The 23,162-nt window shown below is 39.6% G+C and overlaps 3 protein-coding genes across 3 annotated transcripts; all 3 read right to left on the reverse strand.

Moving 5' to 3' along the window:
• Window positions 1-2,148: 2,148 nt before the first annotated feature.
• On the reverse strand, window positions 2,149-3,427 carry LOC127984162 (trace amine-associated receptor 13c-like). The gene has a single exon (XM_052586679.1). The coding sequence runs from the start codon at window positions 3,138-3,140 to the stop codon at window positions 2,154-2,156; it is 987 nt and encodes a 328-aa protein (XP_052442639.1). The 5' UTR covers window positions 3,141-3,427; the 3' UTR covers window positions 2,149-2,153.
• A 7,061-nt stretch (window positions 3,428-10,488) lies between these two features.
• LOC127984168 (trace amine-associated receptor 13c-like) lies at window positions 10,489-11,475 on the reverse strand. Its single transcript, XM_052586685.1, has one exon. The coding sequence runs from the start codon at window positions 11,473-11,475 to the stop codon at window positions 10,489-10,491; it is 987 nt and encodes a 328-aa protein (XP_052442645.1).
• A 5,840-nt stretch (window positions 11,476-17,315) lies between these two features.
• On the reverse strand, window positions 17,316-18,302 carry LOC127984165 (trace amine-associated receptor 13c-like). Its single transcript, XM_052586683.1, has one exon. It carries the CDS (start codon window positions 18,300-18,302, stop codon window positions 17,316-17,318), a length of 987 nt encoding a protein of 328 aa, XP_052442643.1.
• Window positions 18,303-23,162: the final 4,860 nt, after the last annotated feature.

The following is a 23,162-nucleotide window of genomic DNA, read 5'->3' on the forward strand; positions in this document are numbered from 1 at the left end:
GGCAATGTCAGAATTCAACATATATTACAGTATACAGATCTTTATAAGTAGGGTTCGGTATAGTTAGAAATGTTCTGGTTCCGATTTTAGTTCCATTTAAATATACAAATATATAAAAAAATTATTATGTTTTTTCCCCCAATATTTTACCTTCATTGAATGTAGTGTTGCTGGAATATAATAAGTAATGATGAGTAATGCTTGTCCATCAATCAGCATGCTTCAAAGTTTTCCTGTTATTTGGTTTGTGACATCGTTAACGGGAAAGGACGGTGCAAGGCTGCTCACAGCGCTTGGTCACGTGCCACACCAGAACCGTTACATAACCGAAACGTAGAAATTGTCACGTTTCCGGTTCTTTAAAAAAAACAGAACTGGTTCTGAATAAGAACCTGATTAAGAACCGGTTTTCATTTCACAACACTACCTACTACAAGTGGCTTGCACTTTCAGATGTTTAATAAGGCTCAGTGGTGGCATGAGTGCAATTAAATTCGTGTTTTAAATATATTTAAAAACGAAATATTGAACGACTTAGCTTAAAGGGATTGTTCACCCAAAAACGAAAATTATGTAATTAATAACTCATGTCGTTCCAAACCCGTGAGACCTCTGTTCATCTTCATAACAGAGTTTAAGTTATTTTAGATTTAATACAGAGCTGCAGTCCCTCCTATGTATACTGTCCATGTCCAGAAAGGTAATAAAAACATCTTCAAAGTAGTCCATGTGAAATCATAGGGTCAGTTTTTTTTTTTGAATTTGTTGAAGCATCAAAAATAAATTTTGTTTTTGGTAAACTTTGGTTTTGGTATTTTTGACAAATTACAATTGTAGCTCTCGACATTTACCTATATGGCTATGACTTTATTATGACTCTAATTTAATTTATAGTCTCAAGCATTCAGAAATCATGCAAAAGGAAATTAAGCCGTTTTATTATTATGAAACCATGGTTTATTTTTGTAAGGGTTGTGATATGCATGTTTTTTGTTGAAGAAATTATAAAGGCTGTGTCATCTATAGCAAAAAGGTGGCCAAAAATGAAAGATTAAGTGAATATTTGAATTAAATGTTTGGTCAGTAGCCTAAACCAGGATTTGATTGTCTTGTAAGTGTAACAGCAGCAGCTACATGGCATTTGGTTCCCTCTGCAGGCATTTGTAATAACATGTACATATTTTATTCCAGACACCAATCTTATAAATGAATATCTTTAAAGAATTATAATTGTAGTGTGCAAAACCCACAAAAACATCCTGAGACTTGAATGTGACTCAAAGGAGGATTAAACTTTTTGAGCCACCGAGCGCCCCCTAGTGCTGAGAACCATTCATCACACAAAGTGGAAACATTGCACGCGCTTCAGTTTACTGATGTCTGTGGCGCATAAGTAAGAGATCTGGCGCCCTCTGCTAGGTTGGAGCTTTTAGTGAAATTTTGGCTCTGTCAGAGTGGGTATCAAACTCTGTGCCGTTCATAGTATAAGCTAAATATTATTGTAAAGTATTGTACACATTTACATCATATTTAACACTTAGGCTATATATTCCTACAAATACAATTTGCCTATCATGATATTATATTTACGAAACTATATTGTATATCAATCGCAAGCTATTTTTTCAAGCCCAGATTCAATTTTGAGCATATTTTTGTAATATTTGTAGGCTAAACACAATAAATCCACATACTAGTATACTTTTAGGCAATGGGTAATTGTATTAAAAAGTAGTTTTTGGAAGACCAAAGAGAAAAGAACAAGAATATTATTTATAAATGTCACATGTGTTTCATATGTTTTCATTTTAAACAACTTATAAATTTGAGTACTTGTTAGCCAAAACAATGCCTAATTAATTAAGTAATTTATGCATCTTTATACAATTTTAGTTAATAGTTTTGTTTCATGATTGCTTTGCTCTTCCAACATTTCTGTTTATAACAAACAAAACATGAAATATGGCATACAGAAAAAAGAAATTTCCCCCAACTATCAATGTTATACTGGCACGATTGAAAACAATATCCATGTCTTCACAGTCAAGTTTAATATGAAATAATAAAATAATGAAGAAAAAGCATTTGCCTTTTGGCAAATCAAGAAAAAAATGTATAAACGTTCAGTCTTATATTTAGTGACTTATATTTATTTATAGCACATTCATCAGAGATGAGTCTTTATTAAACACTTGAAATGTGAAAATTAATTTTAAGCTTTTCTGAAACCATGGATAGAATAAAGCATAAATGATGGGATTAATGGTGGAGTTCAGGAAGAAAACTATAACAACAACATCTCTGACATCAAACAAATCATCACCACTGTATGGAATCACTAAAGAACAAATATAATATGGCAGTAAACACAGAAGAAACACAATGACCAGAATACCCAGCAGCATCGCAGCTTTTCGCTCTGATTTGTCACTGACTCTGTTTTTGGAGGATCCTGCGCTGTTGTGAACCTGAAGGCCTCTTATAGCAGTCACGTGTCTTTTAACAATGACAAAAACATGAGTGTATAATATTATAATAAGTGTACAAGGCATAAGAAAAACAACTATGAGATCAATAAATGATGAAATCCCATCTATAATAGCAATACATATTCCTGGACAGGTAACATCAGTGAAGTTTCCATTAACAAACAGAAGAGTGAAGTTATAAAAGAGTGAAAACAACCAGTTAAATAGAGACACTATGCAGATCACAGTGGGTGAGACTTTCTCTGAGTAAAGAAAAGGAGAACTTAAAGCCAAAAAACGATCAACTGCTATCAGAGCCACAGTGTGAACAGACACGCTTGTTGCTTGAAAATTCACTATTTTTAAAGCAGAGCACATCACCGGTCCAGAAGTCCAACATGACTCAATGACCCAAGACAAGTGTAGTGGCATCACAAAAACTCCAACCAGGAGATCAGACACAGCCAAAGAGAGGATGAGGATGTTAGCAGGTGTGTGGAGCTGCTTGAAGTGACTAACAGAGATGATGACCAGCAGGTTTCCACACACGGTCAGCAGAGACACAGCTGCTGCGGCCACATACAGAATCACATAGACAGACAGAGAAACAGATCTCTCTGGACACGAAAATTCCTGACACACATCGCTTTGGTTCACTTCTCTAAGATTCATTGTAGAGTATTTGGAAGAATCATCCAAACAGAGTATTTTTCCATATGACTCTCGTTATATAAAGTGCAATATATGCATAACCACAGATAAAGATCTCTGAAGATGCTGTTTCTATCTGCTCCACTGAAACACAATCTTCACTCCTGGAAGTTTCACAATAAAGAGGAGCTTCAGTGGGCTACTTTTATACACTTGATATGTTGACTCTTTCTAAGACTGGCAGCATCAAGGGAGAAGAACAAACAGCTGGGAGATTAACGTGTCACACAGAGCTCATAAAAAGGCATTAGTGTATTTATATGAAATCAAAAACTAAAAGTCAAAAAGTCTAGCCTATAAAATCCTCATGCATCCTTTTGAAAAAATGATCTTTATATACTAACTTTAAAGTTGTTGTATGTATTTTTTTAACAGTACTAAAGCATTAAAAATACCATCATATGTTTGCAGATATTTAGGAAACATGCTACTTTCATATACTTGTTTCTCCGAAAAACACTGCTACAGTCAGTTATTCTATTTTGAAATCTGTGTTCCGTGACGGAATTTTTGTTTTTGTCTGTATTTTTTATTGTTTAACTCTACATTATTGTAGGTCCTCTACAATACCCACCTATCTCAAATGTGTACCCCACTATCAAATGTATCCCACTCACGTCTGTCACACCTGGACTCATTTAGTGTGTTTTTGCCCGTGACCCAGTTTGTGTCTTTCCGTGTCTTTCACCTTAGTTCCCAGGTGTGTCTATTCTATTCCTCATGTGTTCCATGTCCCTGTTAATTTAGTCATGCCATCCACCTGTGTTTCCCCAATTATCCTTTTGTACATAAGCCTTGTCCTTTCAGTTCTGTTTTGTCGGGTATCATCACTTGCTACTAACTCACTCACTTACGTGTGTCGATCCCTGTGCTCCATGAGTTGTATATATTAAAAGCCTTATTTCGTTTATCCTCGGCTCCGTGTTTCTTCCGGCAGCGTAAACCGTGACAGAAGACCCGACCTAAAAAAGAAAGTTTAAAACTGCGTGTTTTTCCCTCCGTTTTGCTTTCGTTTTTTCTCAGTCTTTTCTTTTCTTAGTTTCTATGGATCCCCTCTATCGTCCCGAATTCCTCATCCTCCTGCTGAAGCAGGAAGGACGTTCTCTCGAGGACCATACCAGACAGTTTCTTCTATTAGCTAATGCCACCAGCTACCCGGACGACGCGCTCTGCACCTTCTACAACACCAGCCTGAACTCCAAATGCAGAGCGTTGTCGTCCGAAGATGGTCCTCGGGAGGATTTCGCCGCATTCGTGGAGTGGACTCTGGCGAGAAATGGCTCACCTTTCACCGTCTGCCCCATTGAGGATCTCGCCAGTCCCACTCCCGACCCAGAGACCAGCCAGCCACCATCTCGCTACACGGAGCCAGAGCCCACCGCAGCCGCAGAGCCCGAGCCATTCACCGACAGGGAGCCGGAACTCGAGAGCGCGACTGACCAGGTGTGTGAGCCGGCAACACCGTGCATCGTGGGAGTCCTCGTGGAGATCGAGGGCGTGGAGGAAAGCCCTGCCCACACTCCTGCGACTGAGGGTGAGCCGTATACAGTCTCTGAAAGTCATATGGAGCAAGTTCTGGATCTGATGGACTGGTCTATGGAGGTAATCCCTAATTTCCCTGTTTCCCCGCTGGTTCCGTCCAGCCCTGACTCCCCTGTATACCCTCTCAGTCTCCCACTCCTACCTCCTCCAGTCATTTCCTCTGCTCCATTTCCGCTGGTTCCATCCAGCCATGAATTTTCTGTTTCTCCGCTGGTTCCGCCCAGCCCTGAGTTTTCTGTTTCTCCGCTGGTTCCGCCCAGCCCTGAGTTTCCTGTGTCTCCGCTGGTTCCGCCCAGCTCTGAATCTTCTGTGTCTCCGCTGGTTCCGCCCAGCTCTGAATCTTCTGTGTCTCCGCTGGTTCCGCCCAGCCCTGAGTTTCCTGTGTCTCCGCTGGTTCCGCCCAGCTCTGAATCTTCTGTGTCGCCGCTGGTTCCGCCCAGCTCTGAATCTTCTGTGTCTCCGCTGGTTCCGCCCAGCTCTGAATCTTCTGTGTCTCTGCTGGTTCCGCCCAGCCATGAATTTTCTGTGTCTCCGCTGGTTCCGCCCAGCCATGATTTTCTGTTTCACCGCTGGTTCCGCCCAGCCCTGAATCATCTGTGTCTCCGCTGGTTCCACCCAGCCCTGAATCTTCTGTGTCTCCTGTATTCCCTCCCAGCCTCCCTCTCCCACCTCCTCCCAAAACTGCTGGTCCCTCTGCTCCACTTCCGCTGGTTCCGTCCAGCCCTGATCCTCCTGTCCTTCCTCCCATCCTTCTCCTCTCTCCTCCTCCTAGACCAGCCAGTTCCTCGTCATCCCTGCTGGTGCCAGTCAGTCCTGCAGCTCACCCTCAGTCCGCGCCATCGGGGCGCGATGGTTCGCCGCTGGACTGCCAGTCTCCAGCTCCGCCTTGGCGCGTTAAGGCCCTGTCTCCGCCTCCAGCCTCCGAGCCCTGGACTCCTCCTCGGTCCTTCGACCCAGTGGCTCCGCCTTGGCTCTTAGCTCCCTTGTCTCCACCGTGGCCTGTCATCCCACCTGCTCCACCGGGCTCCCTCGTCCCTCCGGCTCCACCTTGGTCAGTCGTCGACCATCCGCCGCCTCGGGACTCCACTCCTCCGGTTCCACCTCGTCATTCCATCCCTCTGGCTCTGTCAGGCTCCTCCTTCCCTCCGGTTCCACCTCCATCCTCGGTCACTCCGGCTCCACAGCGGTCTGCCAGGACCCTGCCTCCGCCTTGGTCGCCTGAGCCTTCTGCTCCACCTAGGCCCTCCGGAACCTCGACGTCCCCCTGGCTCTGCGGCTGTGCTGCTCCATCTTGGGCTCCTCACCCACCGGTGCAGTCTCCGCCTGTCGGCCCCCTGGTGTCGTCGACCCCTCCTTCACCATGGCTCCTCCCGCTGTCGACTCCACCTTGGATCTCCGTCCTGGCTGGTCTCTGGTGGACCATCTGGCTCCTCCTGCTCCTGTCTCCTCCCTGGCTCCTTCCTCCGTCATCTCCTCCCTGGCTCCTCCTTCTGTGGTCCCTGTCTGCTGGCCCCCTCCTGGGAGTCCGTCCTCCACCGGAACCTCCTCCCAAGTTCCCACCCACCCCTCCCTCTGTTGTTTCTACGGTGCGAGGACGCACCTACCGGGAGGGGGGAGTACTGTCACACCAGGATTCATTTAGTGTGTTTTTGCCCGTGACCCAGTTTGTGTCTTTCCGTGTTTGGTTTGATTAGTTCCCAGGTGTGTCTATTCTATTCCTCATGTGTTCCATGTCCCTGTTAATTTAGTCATGCCATCCACCTGTGTTTCCCCAATTATCCTTTTGTACATAAGCCTTGTCCTTTCAGTTCTGTTTTGTCGGGTATCATCACTTGCTACTAACTCACTCACTTACGTGTGTCGATCCCTGTGCTCCATGAGTTGTATATATTAAAAGCCTTATTTCGTTTATCCTCGGCTCCGTGTTTCTTCCGGCAGCGTAAACCGTGACAACGTCCAGTGTAGACATGGTGTAGTTTTTAACTGGTTATGTTATAACCATGCTTGTTTTTAATGCTGTTATGAAATATCTGTATTGACTGCATGATCATATCGCATTATTTACTCCCATGCGAGACAAAGTAAAGCTTGGTGAGCCCCGCAATGAGAAGGGTTGCCACTCGTCCCTTAAAATACGGAATCGTCCCGTATTTAAAAGTAAAATTATGCATCCCATATCAGATAGATACGGGAAGCAATTTATCTCATATTTGACAAAGGCCAAGGATTTTGCAGGTTGGATAATACTAATAGCAAAAATAAGGAAATAAATTTCCAGTAGTCCCTCATTACTCTCAGCCTCAGACGTCACGGCCACAGTGGAAACACTTCGGAAGTGTCAAAGTCGTCATCGCATTGGTTGAATTCTACAGGATTTCCAGGAGACGTGTGTGTTGCATTATTTAATGTTCTGTCCAGTAACAAAGATGCTGTGAAACCAAACCACTGTAGTGATATTCGCTTTTGCCAACCTAGGGAGGCAAAGTAGTGTAGTGATGGGTGCTCGTGTCACGTTATGATTTTTGGATCACGTGTCACTTAAGGTGTGGTTATGAGTACATCAGTAACATCACATATGAAAGATTGGTGGGATCTCTAATTTGTGGAACCTCTTCTGTATCATCAACTCAAGGAAGACACAAGTGTAATAAAATAAATTGTATTAACAAAAGATAGACAAGAGTAATCATCTACATCTACTAAATGAATACCATAAATGAAATGGGAATAAATTGCATAATATACATAAAATGCAAGAGATTATGTTGTGTGTTGCAATGTCAGAGCTACATTATCTGGAAAAATAGGTGAAGAACCCTATTATGTATCAAACAAATACATTAAATATTTTCTATAAACTGCAATTAGCTATATAATATCTAATGTAAATTAGAGAAATCATGTACTGATAATATCTAACATTGCCAGGGTCTTTGGAAGAGGTTTGGATAAGTGATATTTACATTCTCTGTAGTCGAGTGAGCAGTCCGGTAATGGGGATTTCATCCACTGCTTGTGCTGGTAGCAATGCAGTGGGAAAAGGAGCAGGAATCCGTTTCGACAGCATTGAAAATGAAGCGCTGGTGGATGCTGATTTCCTGGAACAGCAAAGGGTCCAAAAATCTGGAACACGCAGATGTGGCCCGGGAGTAGGTGCAGGAGGTCCTTAGCCTGGAACACACAAGCAAAGGTACCTTGGAATGAAGGTTTGCTCGCTGGAGATTAACCTTGTTGCAGATGTCTGTGTGTCTTCTGCCTCTCTGGGCTAGAGACTCGGCTAGAACTTGGTTGATCCACTTTGTCTCTCTAGGCTGGAAACTCAGGACGTGCTGCATCTGTTATGGACTGACTGGACGAAGATTCTGAATGAAGTCTGAATGTAGATTATCTCTTTCCTCGCAGGCTGGAGGCTCAGAACGTGGTTTTATGCTGTCTCAAAGCTTATTTGGTATCTGTTATTGCCTCTTCCCTCACGGACCTGAGGCTCTGAATGTTGCTGATCTTCTGCAGTCCTTTCTTTGACAGGACTCAGATTCAGAATGGAGGTTGATCTGTTACAGTCTCACCTTCACAGGTCAGAGACTTAGAACATGTGTTGATCTGTTAGTGACTCCTGGATGTGTCATATACTCAGAACTTGCTCTATTAGTGGCTCTCCTTGGCAGGACTCGGACTCAGAACGAGGAGTGTCTTTTGACAAGGTACATTTATCTATTTCCGATGAGAAGGAGATTGCAATCTGGTGCTTCTCCATTTCCAGGATGTGATTGGCTGTTTCCATTAGTCCAAACACATATTCAGAAAAGTGTCACTAAAGGTTTACCAGTGTATTTCTCACTTACCAAACCAAGACCATAATAATACCTTTGGAAATATTACGAACACATTAAGTCTAAACATGATTGAACTAAAATTTAACTATCATGCATGCATTCATTTGTCCATTAACAGATGAGTTTGTGTAAGATTCTGCACTTCACGTCGCTGTCACTGAGAATACTTATTTCGGTTGCACTTTATTTTACAGTACGTGTACTTACATGCACTTATAGTGTACTTACAGTGTATTTTTTAAGAAAGTTCTGGTAATACAAGGTAACTACATGGGGTAGGGTTAGGTTTAGGGGTAGGTTCAGGGTTAGTACCTAGTTATTACATAGTTATTGTAATTACTTTAATAAGTACATAGTATGTACATGGGGAACAGGACTGTAAAATAAAGTGCTACCCTTATTTCTCTGAATAAGTATAAGATGTGTGTATTGCAGTTTGCATCAGTTTAAGGTTTGAGAATATAGTTATGAATGGATTTGGATGGGACTCTGTGATTCATCTTTGTTTCACCCACTGCTGCTGCATCCAGATGTAGGAATATTTATGGCAGTCACAGGCCAAAACCTGGGGAATCAGTGTGTTTGTGGGTGAAGGACAGAAACTGTCCTTCCCGGGCTTTGTACCAAATGTCTTCTTCTTGCCTTCTAAGAGGTGTCTTGCTGTTGTTCTGGCATCCGGAAAACAAAATGTAGCAAACCATTGTCCACTATTGTGGTCAGAGAGAGGCCCTGCCATAAACTGGGCGAATGTGCTGTCCACTACACCCCTCACAAAAGAAGAAAAGCCGTAGTGTTTACAACTGTGACAACGAGCACTTATCAGGATCAACTAAACATTGGAGTTTCAAAAGTATGTGTAATATTTACAATTTGCGGCATTTAATCATTCAAATACTTCTGAGAGCTTTACACACTGGTCTGTTATTGTGGCGACATTTCCATGCCCCGAAATGTGAGGCTGAACGAAACAAACTGTGATTGGTTGTTTGACATGTCAGTCAAACATCTTCATGGACGGGCCTTGGCCAATGAAAGCTGCCATGAGTTCCAGACCTTCAGCCATCAGTCTGAAGTCCCTTATTTTGCCTCGCTGTAGGTGGCAACCCTAGCAATGAGTAACACTGCTCTAGAGAAACAACTCTCCAATATTTAAATTTGGACTGCAGTACTAATTTCAACTGCTAAAAGAAAAGAGAAAAGTTTCTAAACTTTAATGAGTCTCATGCACTTATCTAAAAAATATAAGGTGTTGGGTAGAAAACAGACTGAACAGACAGACAAGCGTAGGAGGTGAATGAATTTAATATGACAGTCCCATTTGAGTGATGGGGAGGGTCTCGTGCTAAACTTTTCTTTCTTTAGAAACATTTCTGTTCTGTCCTTCTGCCACTTTACAATACAAATGACTGCATCAGAAGTTTGGTTGATCTCAGATAGACTTTGTGATTAGACAAAGTTGCTATCCCACTCAGATTAATGTTGTTTTGTTTAAATAATTTTGAAAATAAGACAATGCAAGATATCAAAAAATTCACAAACAAAATACTCTCAAGTTGGCTCTTTTAATTAGCTGGTCAATATGACCCAAGTTATTTGGTTTGAATGATCTTAACAAGTAATTTTAAACATGATTATGTCGCTTAATTACTGAAACGAGAACATACTGTAGGCTAACAACATAGATATAGTACAACATTTAAACACATATAAGGTTTTCTTTACCATAGGTTTTGCTATTTTGTCATATTACAGAGGGGAGACTCGAGCCTTTACAAATGGGCTACATCTCAATCTCTGCAATAATTGAGGAAATATTGAATAGCTGTTCAAACTCATGTTTAATGTGATAAAATGATGTAAATTAACCTAGACAATACAAAAAAAGGAACAACTGGAAAAATGGAGAGGAAACATTGTATCTTACATTCAATGAGTTACAGCACATTCATCAGGGATGAATCTTTATTGAACACTTTAAATGTGAAAATTAATTTTAAGCTTTTCTGAAACCATGGATAGAATAAAGCATAAATGATGGGATTAATGGTGGAGTTCAGGAAGAAAAATATTACAGCAACATTTCTGACATAAAACAAGTCAGCATTACTGTATGGAATCACTAAAGAACAAATATAATGTGGCAGTAAACACATAAGAAACACAATGACTAGAATCCCCAGCAGTATCGCAGCTTTTCGCTCTGATTTGTCACTGACTCTGTTTTTGGAGGATCCTGTGCTGTTGTGAACCTGAAGGGCTCTTATAGCAGTCGCATGTCTCTTAGCAATGATAAAAACATGAGTGTATAATATTATAATGAGTGTACATGGTATAAGAAGCACAATTAGAAGATCAATGAGAGATGAAACTCCATCCATAAAATAAACACATGTTCCTGGACACATGACATTAGTGAAGTTTCCATTAACAAACAGAAGAGTGAAGTTATAAATGAGTGAAAACAACCAGTTAAATAAAGTCGTTATGCAGATCACAGTGGGTGAGATTTTCTCTGAGTAAAGAAAAGGAGAACTTAAAGCCAAAAAACGATCAACTGCTATCAGAGCCACAGTGTGAACAGACACGCTTGTTGCTTGAAAATTCACTATTTTTAAAGCAGAGCACATCACCGGTCCAGAAGTCCAACATGACTCAATGAGCCAAGACAAATGTAGTGGCATCACAAAAACTCCAACCAGGAGATCAGACACAGCCAAAGAGAGGATGAGGATGTTAGCAGGTGTGTGGAGCTGCTTGAAGTGACTAACAGAGATGATGACCAGCAGGTTTCCACACACGGTCAGCAGAGACACAGCTGCTGCGGCCACATACAGAATCACATAGACAGACAGAGAAACAGATCTCTCTGGACACGAAAATTCCTGACACATATTGCTTTGGTTCATTGCTGTAAGATTCATTGTGGAGTATTTGGAAGAATCATCCAAAAAGAGTATTTGTCCATTTGACCCAAGTCATATGAAGTGCGATATAAAGACGTCTGAAGACGCTGTTTTACTGAAACACAATCATCATTCCTTTAGGCTCCACAATAAAGATGTACTTCAACTCATGCTTCCTTTTATACTCTTGACATGTTGACTCTTTCCAAGACCAGCAGCATCAAGGGAGAAAAACATACTGACTGGCAGATCAATTGGGAGATCAACTGATTTAGAAAAGTGTCACACAGAGCTTATACAAAAACATCTGAAATGTAAAAATCTGTAAAATCTCATCATAAATGCTTTATATAATCATTGTTTTTTTCAAAGATTCTTTTGAATATACAGCATATGCAAAACACATTTTAATAGGGTACACTTTGCTATCACATGAGGCACAAGAAAGGCTTCATAAATGGCAGGGAAGCGGCATGAATAACAGTTTAAGAAAAATGGCAATGCCAACATAAAAGATGTACATGTGGATTTCTGTGTATATTACAGAAATGCATACTTTATTTAAAATATTTTAAATGGTAACAAAGCAAGTGCTTTGTCAAATAGCACCTACTCTGATAGTAGGCAATTATTTTTTACCTTCACTTGTTTTTTTTTCTCCGGAAATCCCTCCTGGCTGGCTCGCCAATGTAAGAAAAAGCAAAAAGGATGTTGAAGAGTTTGATGAAGATGTTTATTGCAAACATAACAACGAAAAAGTGCATGTATTACCTTGGGATCAATGGAGTCAGAATGAAGCCAGAACATCCTAAGTTAAAACCTTTTATACATTTTCAGTTTACTACCCTTCATGTAAATGAAGTTGCTCCTGTTGTAACAGCTTTAGTCTTTAAGTTAATTTAGTTTTGACAACCCTTTGTCTGTTATGGTTCTCAGTGTCCCACATTTTTTCCATTTTACAATTGTTCACCATTTGCTCAGGATGTGGTCATCCCAAATGGTCTACAATTTTGCAATTTTGGGAAATGAGCATGATGAAACATATTGTGTAGTGGAAGCTGGGTTGAGGCAGACTATAGTTTTTACAGATAGTAGGTAGATCTGGGCCAAACAATCATGTCTCCCTAGGCCCAAGTGCCGCAAAGAATGACGGCCCTGAAGTGGCCCTGAACTGGATTAAAGACGAGGGCCACACATGGGCCATAACCGGCCCGAATCTCAGCCATTTAATCACCCGTAGCTAGCCCTGAACGGGGCCAAAACAGGTTTTATTATTGGTGCTAATTCACAGCCTTAAGTAATCCAGAATCCCCAAAACTGAGTCACACCTGAGCCATGTATAGTCCAGACCCAACCCAACCCAGCAACATAGTGTTGGCCCAGATCCGGCCCACATCTGGCCTGCGTGAAATCCATGCGTTCTGGGCCAAAACTGCTTACTGTCTGGGAATGTACAAACAATCTAAGCCAAAAAAGTACATTCATCTGAAAATCAGACTTAAAACCCACAAATTATGTAACCATGCAATAAAAAAACGTATTGCATAATATACACACCAATAAAGAGTGAGTGTATAATGCTGGGTACACACCAAAAGATAATCGAGCTGAGTTTGGGTCGATTTACCCCCTTCGGACAATTATATCTATCTCCCGATTATCCTGATGGTTATACATATTATCTTATCGGATTTTCTCTTGGTGTGAGGTGTGTTATGAGTGTCGGAACCTGATCGGAAGAACGTCGGAGCCGCCCCGGCTCTTAATGGCACATATTTTAATTGTTACTATAGCTACAGAGGAAGGAGATACATATCTCAGATAAATGTTTTTTGAATGAATGTCAAATTTTATTTAATGCTTGTGCATGACAGCATACTAATAAAAAATGATGTGCCCCCGCTCTCTATTATAGATCAATGTGTGCCCCATGGTAAACCAAATAAATATTAGATGATAACAGTTAAACAATCTCTCTCTCTTTCTTTTCAAGTAAGGATTCTATGATTATTTGTACCAAGAATAATAATATAACATTTAATCAAATTTAATCAGTTTAATGCACTTGACTGATTTGCTTAATTTTGAAATGATAATGTTTCATTCTGTTTTGACTTGCCATTTCAAAGACTACATTTTAATAACACTACACTTCATTAAAATGTATGTGATTATTTAACCATTATCATTATATATTTTATTTATCTTGTTTATCATAGGTCACGTAATATACTGCCAGATCTTAGCCTGATTTGGGCCACATATCACTGGATTGATCTGGGCCGTTTTCTATAAACCGTGTTTTGTTTGGATTATGTTGTGTTCTTGGGATCTGGGATTTTTTATTCTATTTACTTTTTTAAATGTTTTTAGTATTATATATATATATATATATATATATATATATATATATATATATATATATATATATATATATATATATATATATATATATATATATATTATATATACCAGGGCCGTGCAGAGACCTTTGGAGGGGCAGGTGCTCAAAGTATAAAAGGGGCACATGGAACAAGGCTTTAAATAGCGCGGTTCAAAATAGCAATACAGCAATATATTGTGAAGCATTCATTGTCGATTCACGTGTCGATATGGATGATTATGTATTGATATGGCAGCAAATGCTGTGATGCAGTTTTTAAAAAGAAAAAGATTAGAAGAGACAATTTTAAGTTTAAAAGTAAAACAATAAAAATTATTTCCACCTAATAATAGCTCTGGGATTAGAAACTGAAATGTCTTAAATTGTCCCAACCTGAAGGCTTTTTCTTCTCTGTTCTACAGAATAATTAAGAACAGCTGTTATAGTAAAAACTACAGAAAACACTCTACATTTTCCTCTTTCTCACCAGCCTCTGTCTCCTGGCTTGCTTACCTGCTCTTTCTGTCACTTGTGCGTCTACATTTGCCTCTTTTTCTTCCTCTATCTCCATCTCCTCATCTGATCTATTACTTTCCAGTCTCTGTCCAGCTAAGAACAAGGCACAATCTACTATTTCATTATCAATCTATTATTTTAACCATCACAACTATTCTTGCACCTAATCAATAAGTCCACCTTAAATATTGATACAAAACAATAAACAACTGAGTCATGCTATGAAAGCACTGTATAACTTATATAGGCTTATGTTTTATTTTTCCTTTTTATTCAAAACAATTTCAAACATGCTTAATATATCAGGAAATATCTTGATTCTCAAACGTATAAGTAAACGCGTTTTGCACCTTTATAGAATGTTATTTGATCAATAAATGGAAGGTAGTGTAATCTATTAACTACACATAAAACCCCGACTTTTTACTTAAGTGCCATATCATGCCATAAAATATTTTTAATACGACTGAATTTGCATTTAATGTAAATTTTAATAACAATATTGTAAGTTACTTATTTTAACCCTTTGATTTTTCAGAGAGTAAAGAACATTTACATTATCAAATAACATTTTCATTCAGTTTAGCCAGAGTTCAGGCACTCTCAAAAACTACCATTACAATCACTGAAGCACTTTACATTACATTATGCACATCAGGTTTTTTTTTTTAGTTTTTTCTCTCTCTCTCTCTCTGAAGAAAGAATTCGCTAAATAATTCAGTCAGCGAGCAAGTGAACAAAATACCGCGTTTCATGATGACTCTTCTGCACGTCTCCGATTGGCCATTGCATTCGCGCAACAAAACCGTTGATTGGTTATCATGAAGCGTTGTACGAACGTCTCTGGCTCAGCGCCAGCCAGCGAACACAGATTTGAATTTAGCAGCTGATGCTGAACGATCTAATCACAACAGTGTGATTATATCAAATATATAAAAAATATTATTCTGCTGTTTTTTTTTTTGGTCGTTTGGAAGCTGCATTTAAAATCAACTTGGCTCAGAAATCTTTGAATGGGCATGACGCCTCTGCCCTCGATGCCTGTGAAACGTTTCTCCCTCAAACAGCACGCTAACGTTACTCTACACTACAGGCTACACATGTTCTCACATTACGTCGTTCTTGTAAAATAATAATAAGTAAATAAATATCAAAATCACTTCGCTGAGAATGAAACACCACTTACCAGCTTCCGCGGTGTTGAAAATAATATCCTCTGACAATTAAAAAATGCGCGTGCAGCGTGACGAATCGTCCCGGTTGGATGAGGAGGTCGTCGTCGTCAGGTCAAAGGTCATGTTGGTCATCTTATTGACGGCTAAATTATTATTCAAAATTTTACTAATATTTAGATTGGGCATGAGCAGGCATTCACAAAAGGAAACATTATGACAAAGAAAAAAAAAAAATTAGAGGAAATTTTGCTTTGACAAAAGGGCACTTTGGGCACCAAAGGGCAAAGGGGCAGGTGCTCAAGCACCCATCGCCCCCCCCCTGCACGTGCCTGATATATACACACACACACACACACACACACACACACACACACACACGGTTCAAGGTTTCAATGTTTTTCTCTATTGTGAATGACTAATAATACTAAATCAAAATACAGAGGGCTAAGATTTATATCGTGGAACACTAAAGGGATGAATTCCAGTGTCAAAGCTGGCAAAATACTGTCACCCTACAACTTCTTAAGGCAGAGATTGTGTTCATACAAGAATCCTCAAAATTACTTCCAATCCAGTCATTTCAAATTCACTTAGAATTTGGATTCAGTTTAAAAAATGTTTTGGATTACACAGAGCATCTATACATATGCCTATTTTGAAAAACCATGCTTTCTCACCATCTTGTTTGGACTATGTAATGGTATACACTCATTCAAGGACCTGTATGAAGTGAGTGTGTTTACATCCTTTTCTACCCTATCTGCCAGGTTTGACCTAACAAATAGTCACCTATTTCGTTTTTTCAAACAAGACACTTTGTGCAGAAACGGTTCCCTCACTTCCCAAATTCTTCCTCCAGAATATGCACTAGACAGCTTCTTTGATCTGAAACCCAATGATAAACATCTTATCTCAGTCATTTATAACTAAATTAACACTTTGATACCTGATATTTCAAAGTGTTTCAAAGAGATTTGGGAACTGGACCTCTCAATTCCTATTTAAGAACAGTGGTCATACATCCTATATCGAGTGCACTCATCATCAGTCTGCGCCAGGCATGGTTTGATACAATGCAAGGTACTTTACAGAGCTCACTTGACAAATGCACAATTATCAAAATTTTTGTAAAGACATTTTGTTGTATATTGATCTGTTTGATGTAAGTTTATTCTGTGCTGTGTGGCGAGTGGGGCGGGGCCGAGAGGCGTGGGAACGAGGAGTGAGGCCAGGTGTAGTGATTGGAGATGAGCTACACCTGCGCCCCACCGCCAGTATCGAGTCCCACGTAGGGGATGGAAGGATATAAAACTGGAGCGACTATAGTGAAGGACGAGAGAGGACCAGGCCTGGGACATTATTTTATGTTTGGTTTTTATTTTGAGCGCACCAGTTGTCCGTGAGGGGCTGGTGTGCTCTTTTGTGTTTATTTTTCAATTATCAAAGTGATTTTGGATTGTGCGCCGGTTCCCGCCTCCTTCTTCCCGATGTTTATGGAGTTCTAATATCGTTACAGCTGTCTTGACAAAATACCAATAAAAAAGATTGTAAATACAAAGGTTATATCTCAATCTCAGTGTATGAATTGCATGTACAGTAATGGTGAAAATATTCAATAGCTGTTTTGTTCTCAAGACTTTAAAGGTTATGTACATTGATATGACAAAAGAAGCCACCACAATATTCTGGCACTATCCATTTTTTACAGTCATGTTTAATATGAAGGACTGATGAAAAATGCTGAATATACATCTGAAAAATAAAAAAGTATTACATTCAATCACTTAAAGAACATTCAACAGTGATGAGTCTTTATTAAACAATTTACATGTGAAAATTAATTTTAAGCTTTTTTGAAACCAGGGATAGAATAAAGCATAAATGATGGGATTAATGGTGGAGTTCAGGAAGAAAAATATTACAGCAACATCTCTGACATAAAATAAGTCAACATTACTGTATGGAATCACTAAAGAACAAATATAATATGGCAGTAAACACAGAAGAAACACAATGACCAGAATCCCCAGCAGTATCGCAGCTTTTCGCTCTGATTTGTCACTGACTCTGTTTTTGGAGGATCCTGTGCTGTTGTGAACGTGAAGGGCTCTTATAGCAGTCACATGTCTTTTAACAATGACAAAAACATGAGTGTATAATATTATAATGAGTGTACATGGCATAAGAAACACAATCAGAAGATCAATGAGAGATGAAACTCCATCTACACTAGAAACACACACTCCAGGACACATTACATCAGTGAAGTTTCCATTAACAAAGAGAATAATGAAGTTATAAAAGAGTGAAAACAGCCAGTTAAATAAAGTCACTATGCAGATCACAGTGGGTGAGATTTTCTCTGAGTAAAAAAAAGGAGAACTTAAAGCCAAAAAACGATCAACTGCTATCAGAGCCACAGTGTGAACGGACACACTTGTTGCTTGAAAATTCAGAAATTTTAAAATCGAACACATCACTCGTCCAGAAGTCCAACATGACTCAATGAGGCAAGACAAATAAAGAGGCATCACAAAAATTCCAACCAGGAGATCAGACACAGCCAAAGAGAGGATGAGGATGTTAGCAGGTGTGTGGAGCTGCTTGAAGTGACTAACAGAGATGATGACCAGCAGGTTTCCACACACGGTCAGCAGAGACACAGCTGCTGCGGCCACATACAGAATCACATAGACAGACAGAGAAACAGATCTCTCTGGACACGAAAATTCCTGACACATATTGCTTTGGTTCACTTCTGTAAGATTCATTGTAGAGTATTTGGAAGAATCATCCAAACAGAGTATTTTTCCATACGACTCTCGTTATATAAAGTGCAATATATGCATAACCACAGATAAAGATCTCTGAAGATGCTGTTTCTATCTGCTCCACTGGAACACAATCTTCACTCCTGGAAGTTTCTAAATAAAGATGAACTTCAACGAGCTGCCTTTTATACACTTGATACGTTGACTCTCTCTAAGACTGGCAGCATCAAGGGAGAAGAACAAACAGCTGCGAGATCAACTGATTTAGAAAAGTATCACAAAGAGCTCATAAAAAAAGCATTAGTGAATCTATATGAAATCAAAAACTGAAAGTCAAAAATCCTATCCTATGAAACCTTTATATATATATATATACACACACACACACACACACACACACACACACATGTTGGTATATGTGGTTTATGGGTACTCTCCATAGGTGTAATGGGTTTTATTCTGTTATTCTGTACAAGCTGTATTTTCTATTGCCCTACCCCAACCCTACACCTAAACCTAACCCTCACAGGAAACTTTGTGCATTTTTGGATTTTCAAAATAACTAATTCTGTATGATTTATAAGCGTTTTGAATTACTGGGACACTAAAAATGTCCCCATAAACCACCTCCTCATTGTAATACCTGTGTCATACCTATGTCATTATACAAATTTGTGTCCTCGTTAACCACATAAACAAGCTCACACACACACACACACACACACACACACACACACACACACACACACACACACACACACACACACACAGTACAAACTGTATATTCTATGGCCCTACACCAACCCTACACCTAACGCTAACCCTCAAAGGAAACTTTGTGCATTTTTACTTTCTCAAAAAAACTCATTCTGTATGATTTATAAGCGTTTTGAAAAATGGGGACATGGGTTACGTCCTCATAAGTCACCCTCTCCTTGTAATACCTATGTCATACCCATGTCATTATACAGAGTTGTGTCCTGATATGTCACAAACACAAGAGCACACACACATACACACTCACACACACCAACGCATGTGTGTTTGTGGGGGGGGGAGTGGTCGCTAATGTTGAGCGTGGTGCAATTGGAGCAAGCACTAAATACCCTCAACGTGTTTTTGCAGCGTTGAGCCATGTAACCAATCACAGACATATCTGTTGATTTCTTGAACACAATGGCCAATAAGAAACGTTTTGTCACAATTCACGCACCACTGCTGCAGTTTTTAAAGAACGCGTTCTTCATGATGCCATGTTTTAAACTTTAGTTAGTGTGTTGTGTATGTTGTTGTTAGAGTATAAATAATATCTGTGAAATTTTATAACTAAAAGTTCAATGCCAAGCGAGATATTTCATTTAACAGAATTCGCCTACAAAAAACGACCCGTTTAATAATAACATAATAATATAAACAACCACTAAAACAGTTTTTTGACTAACCTCCGCCCACATGAATTCACAAAAAATGTTGCACTCCGACGGAGAAGAGGAAGAGCTGAGTTTGTGTTTGTCGCCATGTCGTCGAAACGCTGTTATTTTCATCTCGGAGTCCAGTCACCTTTGTTTGGGCTTCCCAGGGACGCTGTACTTGGAGATTAATGGTTACAATTTATGTTTAACTCGGTTCACGAAAATTATAATCCACATGCAAAACTATGTGCAGCACATTTTGCTGAGGACAGCGAGCTTCCTCAATCTCAATCAGTTCTATGCCGGATTCGCACAAAGATTATTTTTGAAAGATGGAGCAGTTCCCTCTTTGTCTGGAGAAGGCGTTGTTTATGGACCACAACTGGTAAGTGTATTTTATTATTTAAGTTGTTGCGTTTAACAGTTTCTGTAACTTATTACACAAAGGGCAACACTGTTTAGCTTTGTTAACTAGATGTTAGGGCTGTGCAAAAAAATTTAATGCGGTTTTCATGATCATCTCGTCAGTAAAGGCGTTCTGTGATTATAAGTACATCTCCAGCATGTGCGTTCTTTTACTGTCTATGGTTCAGATCAGGATTGCCAGGTTTTCAAAACAAATCTTGCCCACTTGCTTCTCAAAACTAGTACAAAACTAGCCCAATCGCATTTCCAGGAGGGCTGCACAACACAGGAACCGCCGGCACAATCAGAACTCGTTACGTATTTCTGAAGGAGGGACTTTATAGTACAAGGAAGTCATCAGCCAGTTTTTATGACAGTAAAAACAGCGGTATACAGATAGTTAAATTGTGTGAAAAATACTGTTTTTTTAACATGCTAAATATGAACACATGTTATATTGCACACTGTAAACACAATCAAAACTTCAAAAAAGCACGAAAAACGGGACCTTTAAGTGCAGTTTTGCACGCGCTTGAGTCATCTCATTATTAAGTGCAGACACAATGTAAATAAAATATTCATTGTGCTTCATTGATTATATCGGAACTTTGAAAGATGTGCGAAGGTCACGCTTTTTAATGATAAAAGGAGTGCACGTTGCCCAAATTTTAGGGTATATAATCCATTCATAATTTGTATAAATTTTTTGCTTTTTTTTGACACATTTGCTACTACAGCCTGCAATGTTTCGGGAATGTCATCCGCATATTTTTGTGGGAGTGGTCCTAGTAAAACCTCCACAGACAGTGCGTCCCAAGCGAGATCTAAAGGCGCTTTTCCCCTGCGTGGTGCTTTTCAGTTCGGTAGTTCGGTACGGCACAGCTCGACTTGCCTCGGTTTGGGTTTACACTGCAGTTTAGTACTGCTTTAGGCCAGGTCCACACAAATGCAGTTATTTTTAAAACCACAGCTTTTCTTTGTGGCTTGGTCGTTTGTCCACATGCAAAAGCAGCGCCAGGTAACTGAAAACAATTTTTTTTTACAACTCCAGTTGCAGTGTTATTGTGTAGACTGCAAAACCGGAGTTTTGGGCTTTTGGCTTCAGAGCCTGCACTGTTATCTCCACCTACTTTAAATTTTTCAGGCTTCTGATTGGCCAGCATGGCTTTACGGTTGAGATTTTATCGCCACCTGTTGATTTGGCATACACTTGACAGTGCATCATAGCGTACATTTGCGTTTTCATGTGGACAGAGATTTCAATGAGAGGAACATCTTTACTTCCTCAACAGACAACAAAACAGCCATTTCTGGGTTGTTAAAAAAGGTGCACTCATTCAAAACAGTTACCTTCGTTAGTTCTGCTGATTTAAATTCAGTGGGTCTGTTGTGTTTTTGTAAAAAGTTCAGTGACGCAGGTAGTGAACATTCTCTCCGTCCAATTTGTGATCAGTTTACATGTCACGTTTTGGTAATGGAACAGTTCACTAGGAACCTCAATCGAGGTAATCTACTGAAAAAAGTACCAGGTACCAAGTACAGTACCCAGTGGAAAACCCCCCAAAAGTAAACCTTACCGAATCGTGCTGTGCCATACCATGCAGTGGAAAAGCACCATAATTCACGCACGAAAAGCATGTGTAAACTTATATGAGATTGGGTCATATCAACCAGTAATTTCATTTCATTTCCAGTAACTGACGGTGGAAATTTCAGCAATGAATGGTGTGCGATTTATAACAGAATATAGTCCCACAACTGATCGTTTATGTTTTTCTCACGTGTCTCGCCTTTGGTAACAACAATTCAAAATGGAAACATTTCAAGTGACACGGGAAAAAGACACGGAAAACTTCCGTGAACATCAGAAAAGCAGCATCAACATTTCTAGTTAAAAATGAAAGGCCATAAACTGACAAAAAGGAAGCATCACCATTCAAGTCAGCAGGAAGAGCCAAAGCTATTCCACAGTTTACTAAATGGTGCCAACCTCTTTAAGTTATTATTGACTGTGTTGGATTGACTTCTTTGATGCATTGTAATATGGTAGGACATTGTTTTGATGATTATAGCAGAAAAATCACTTTTATTTACTTATGTATAATATAATATAATAAATATAAATAAATAACAACACACACAACCTTGAGGAGGATGAGCTACAACAGCAGAAGACCACACCGGGTACCACTCATCTGCACTACAAATAGGAAAAAGAGGCTACAATTTGCACAAGCTCATCAAAATTGGACAGCTGAAGACTGGAAAAATGTTGCCTGGTCTGATGAGTATCAATTTCTGTTTGAATGATTCTTCCAAATACTCTACAATGAATCTTACAGCAGTGAACCAAAGATGGTAGAGTCAGAATTTGTAAACAGTATGAGAACATGGATCCATCATGCGTTGTTACCACTGTGCAGGCTGCTGGTGGTGGTGTAATGGTGTGGGGGTTGTTTTTTTTTCTTGGCACACTTTAGGCCCCTTAATGCCAATTGGGTGTAGCGTATCAGACCCGAACCAGACAAATTAAAGAGTCGATCAGGACTGTGGTTGAAACACGAGCCGAATTCCTCAGAAAGCTAACAGGAGGTCATAAATCATTCCTAGTGCCACAAGTCCAAAGCAAGATAACCAACCAACCAACTCTTTCATAGAACAGCTTTCAACATTAACACCACTAGAACAATTATTGACAATTTCAATTCGGAGAAGAGATTGTCAAATTGGGGCAAGTAATCAAAATGCAATGCCGGCCAGCACATGTAAACCCATGAGAGTAATAAACAAGATCTTTGGATTGACTTTCCCCACCTAGCAGAACCAGACTGAAATTTCTAAGGGGTCTTTTAACCTCTGGTTTCCACAGAAATCTTTATGTCAGAGAATTTTCTAGATATAAATGGACCAAAATGAATTCGAAATGACTTATAAATGAATAACAGTCCATCGCTTAACTCCATATTCATTTATATGTAACCCACACATTTGACTCATGTTATAATCACTTATTGTGTATGGATTTTAATAAATATTGGATAGC

Source organism: Carassius gibelio, chromosome B20 (assembly GCF_023724105.1).
Source record: "Carassius gibelio isolate Cgi1373 ecotype wild population from Czech Republic chromosome B20, carGib1.2-hapl.c, whole genome shotgun sequence".
In the NCBI taxonomy this organism is placed as follows: Eukaryota; Metazoa; Chordata; class Actinopteri; order Cypriniformes; family Cyprinidae; genus Carassius; species Carassius gibelio.

What these genes read in the sequence shown, in the direction of transcription:
- LOC127984162 (XM_052586679.1), bottom strand. Translation starts at nt 3,140, where the DNA reads ATGAATCTTAGAGAAGTGAACCAAAGCGATGTGTGTCAGGAATTTTCG.
- LOC127984165 (XM_052586683.1), bottom strand. Translation starts at nt 18,302, where the DNA reads ATGAATCTTACAGAAGTGAACCAAAGCAATATGTGTCAGGAATTTTCG.
- LOC127984168 (XM_052586685.1), bottom strand. Translation starts at nt 11,475, where the DNA reads ATGAATCTTACAGCAATGAACCAAAGCAATATGTGTCAGGAATTTTCG.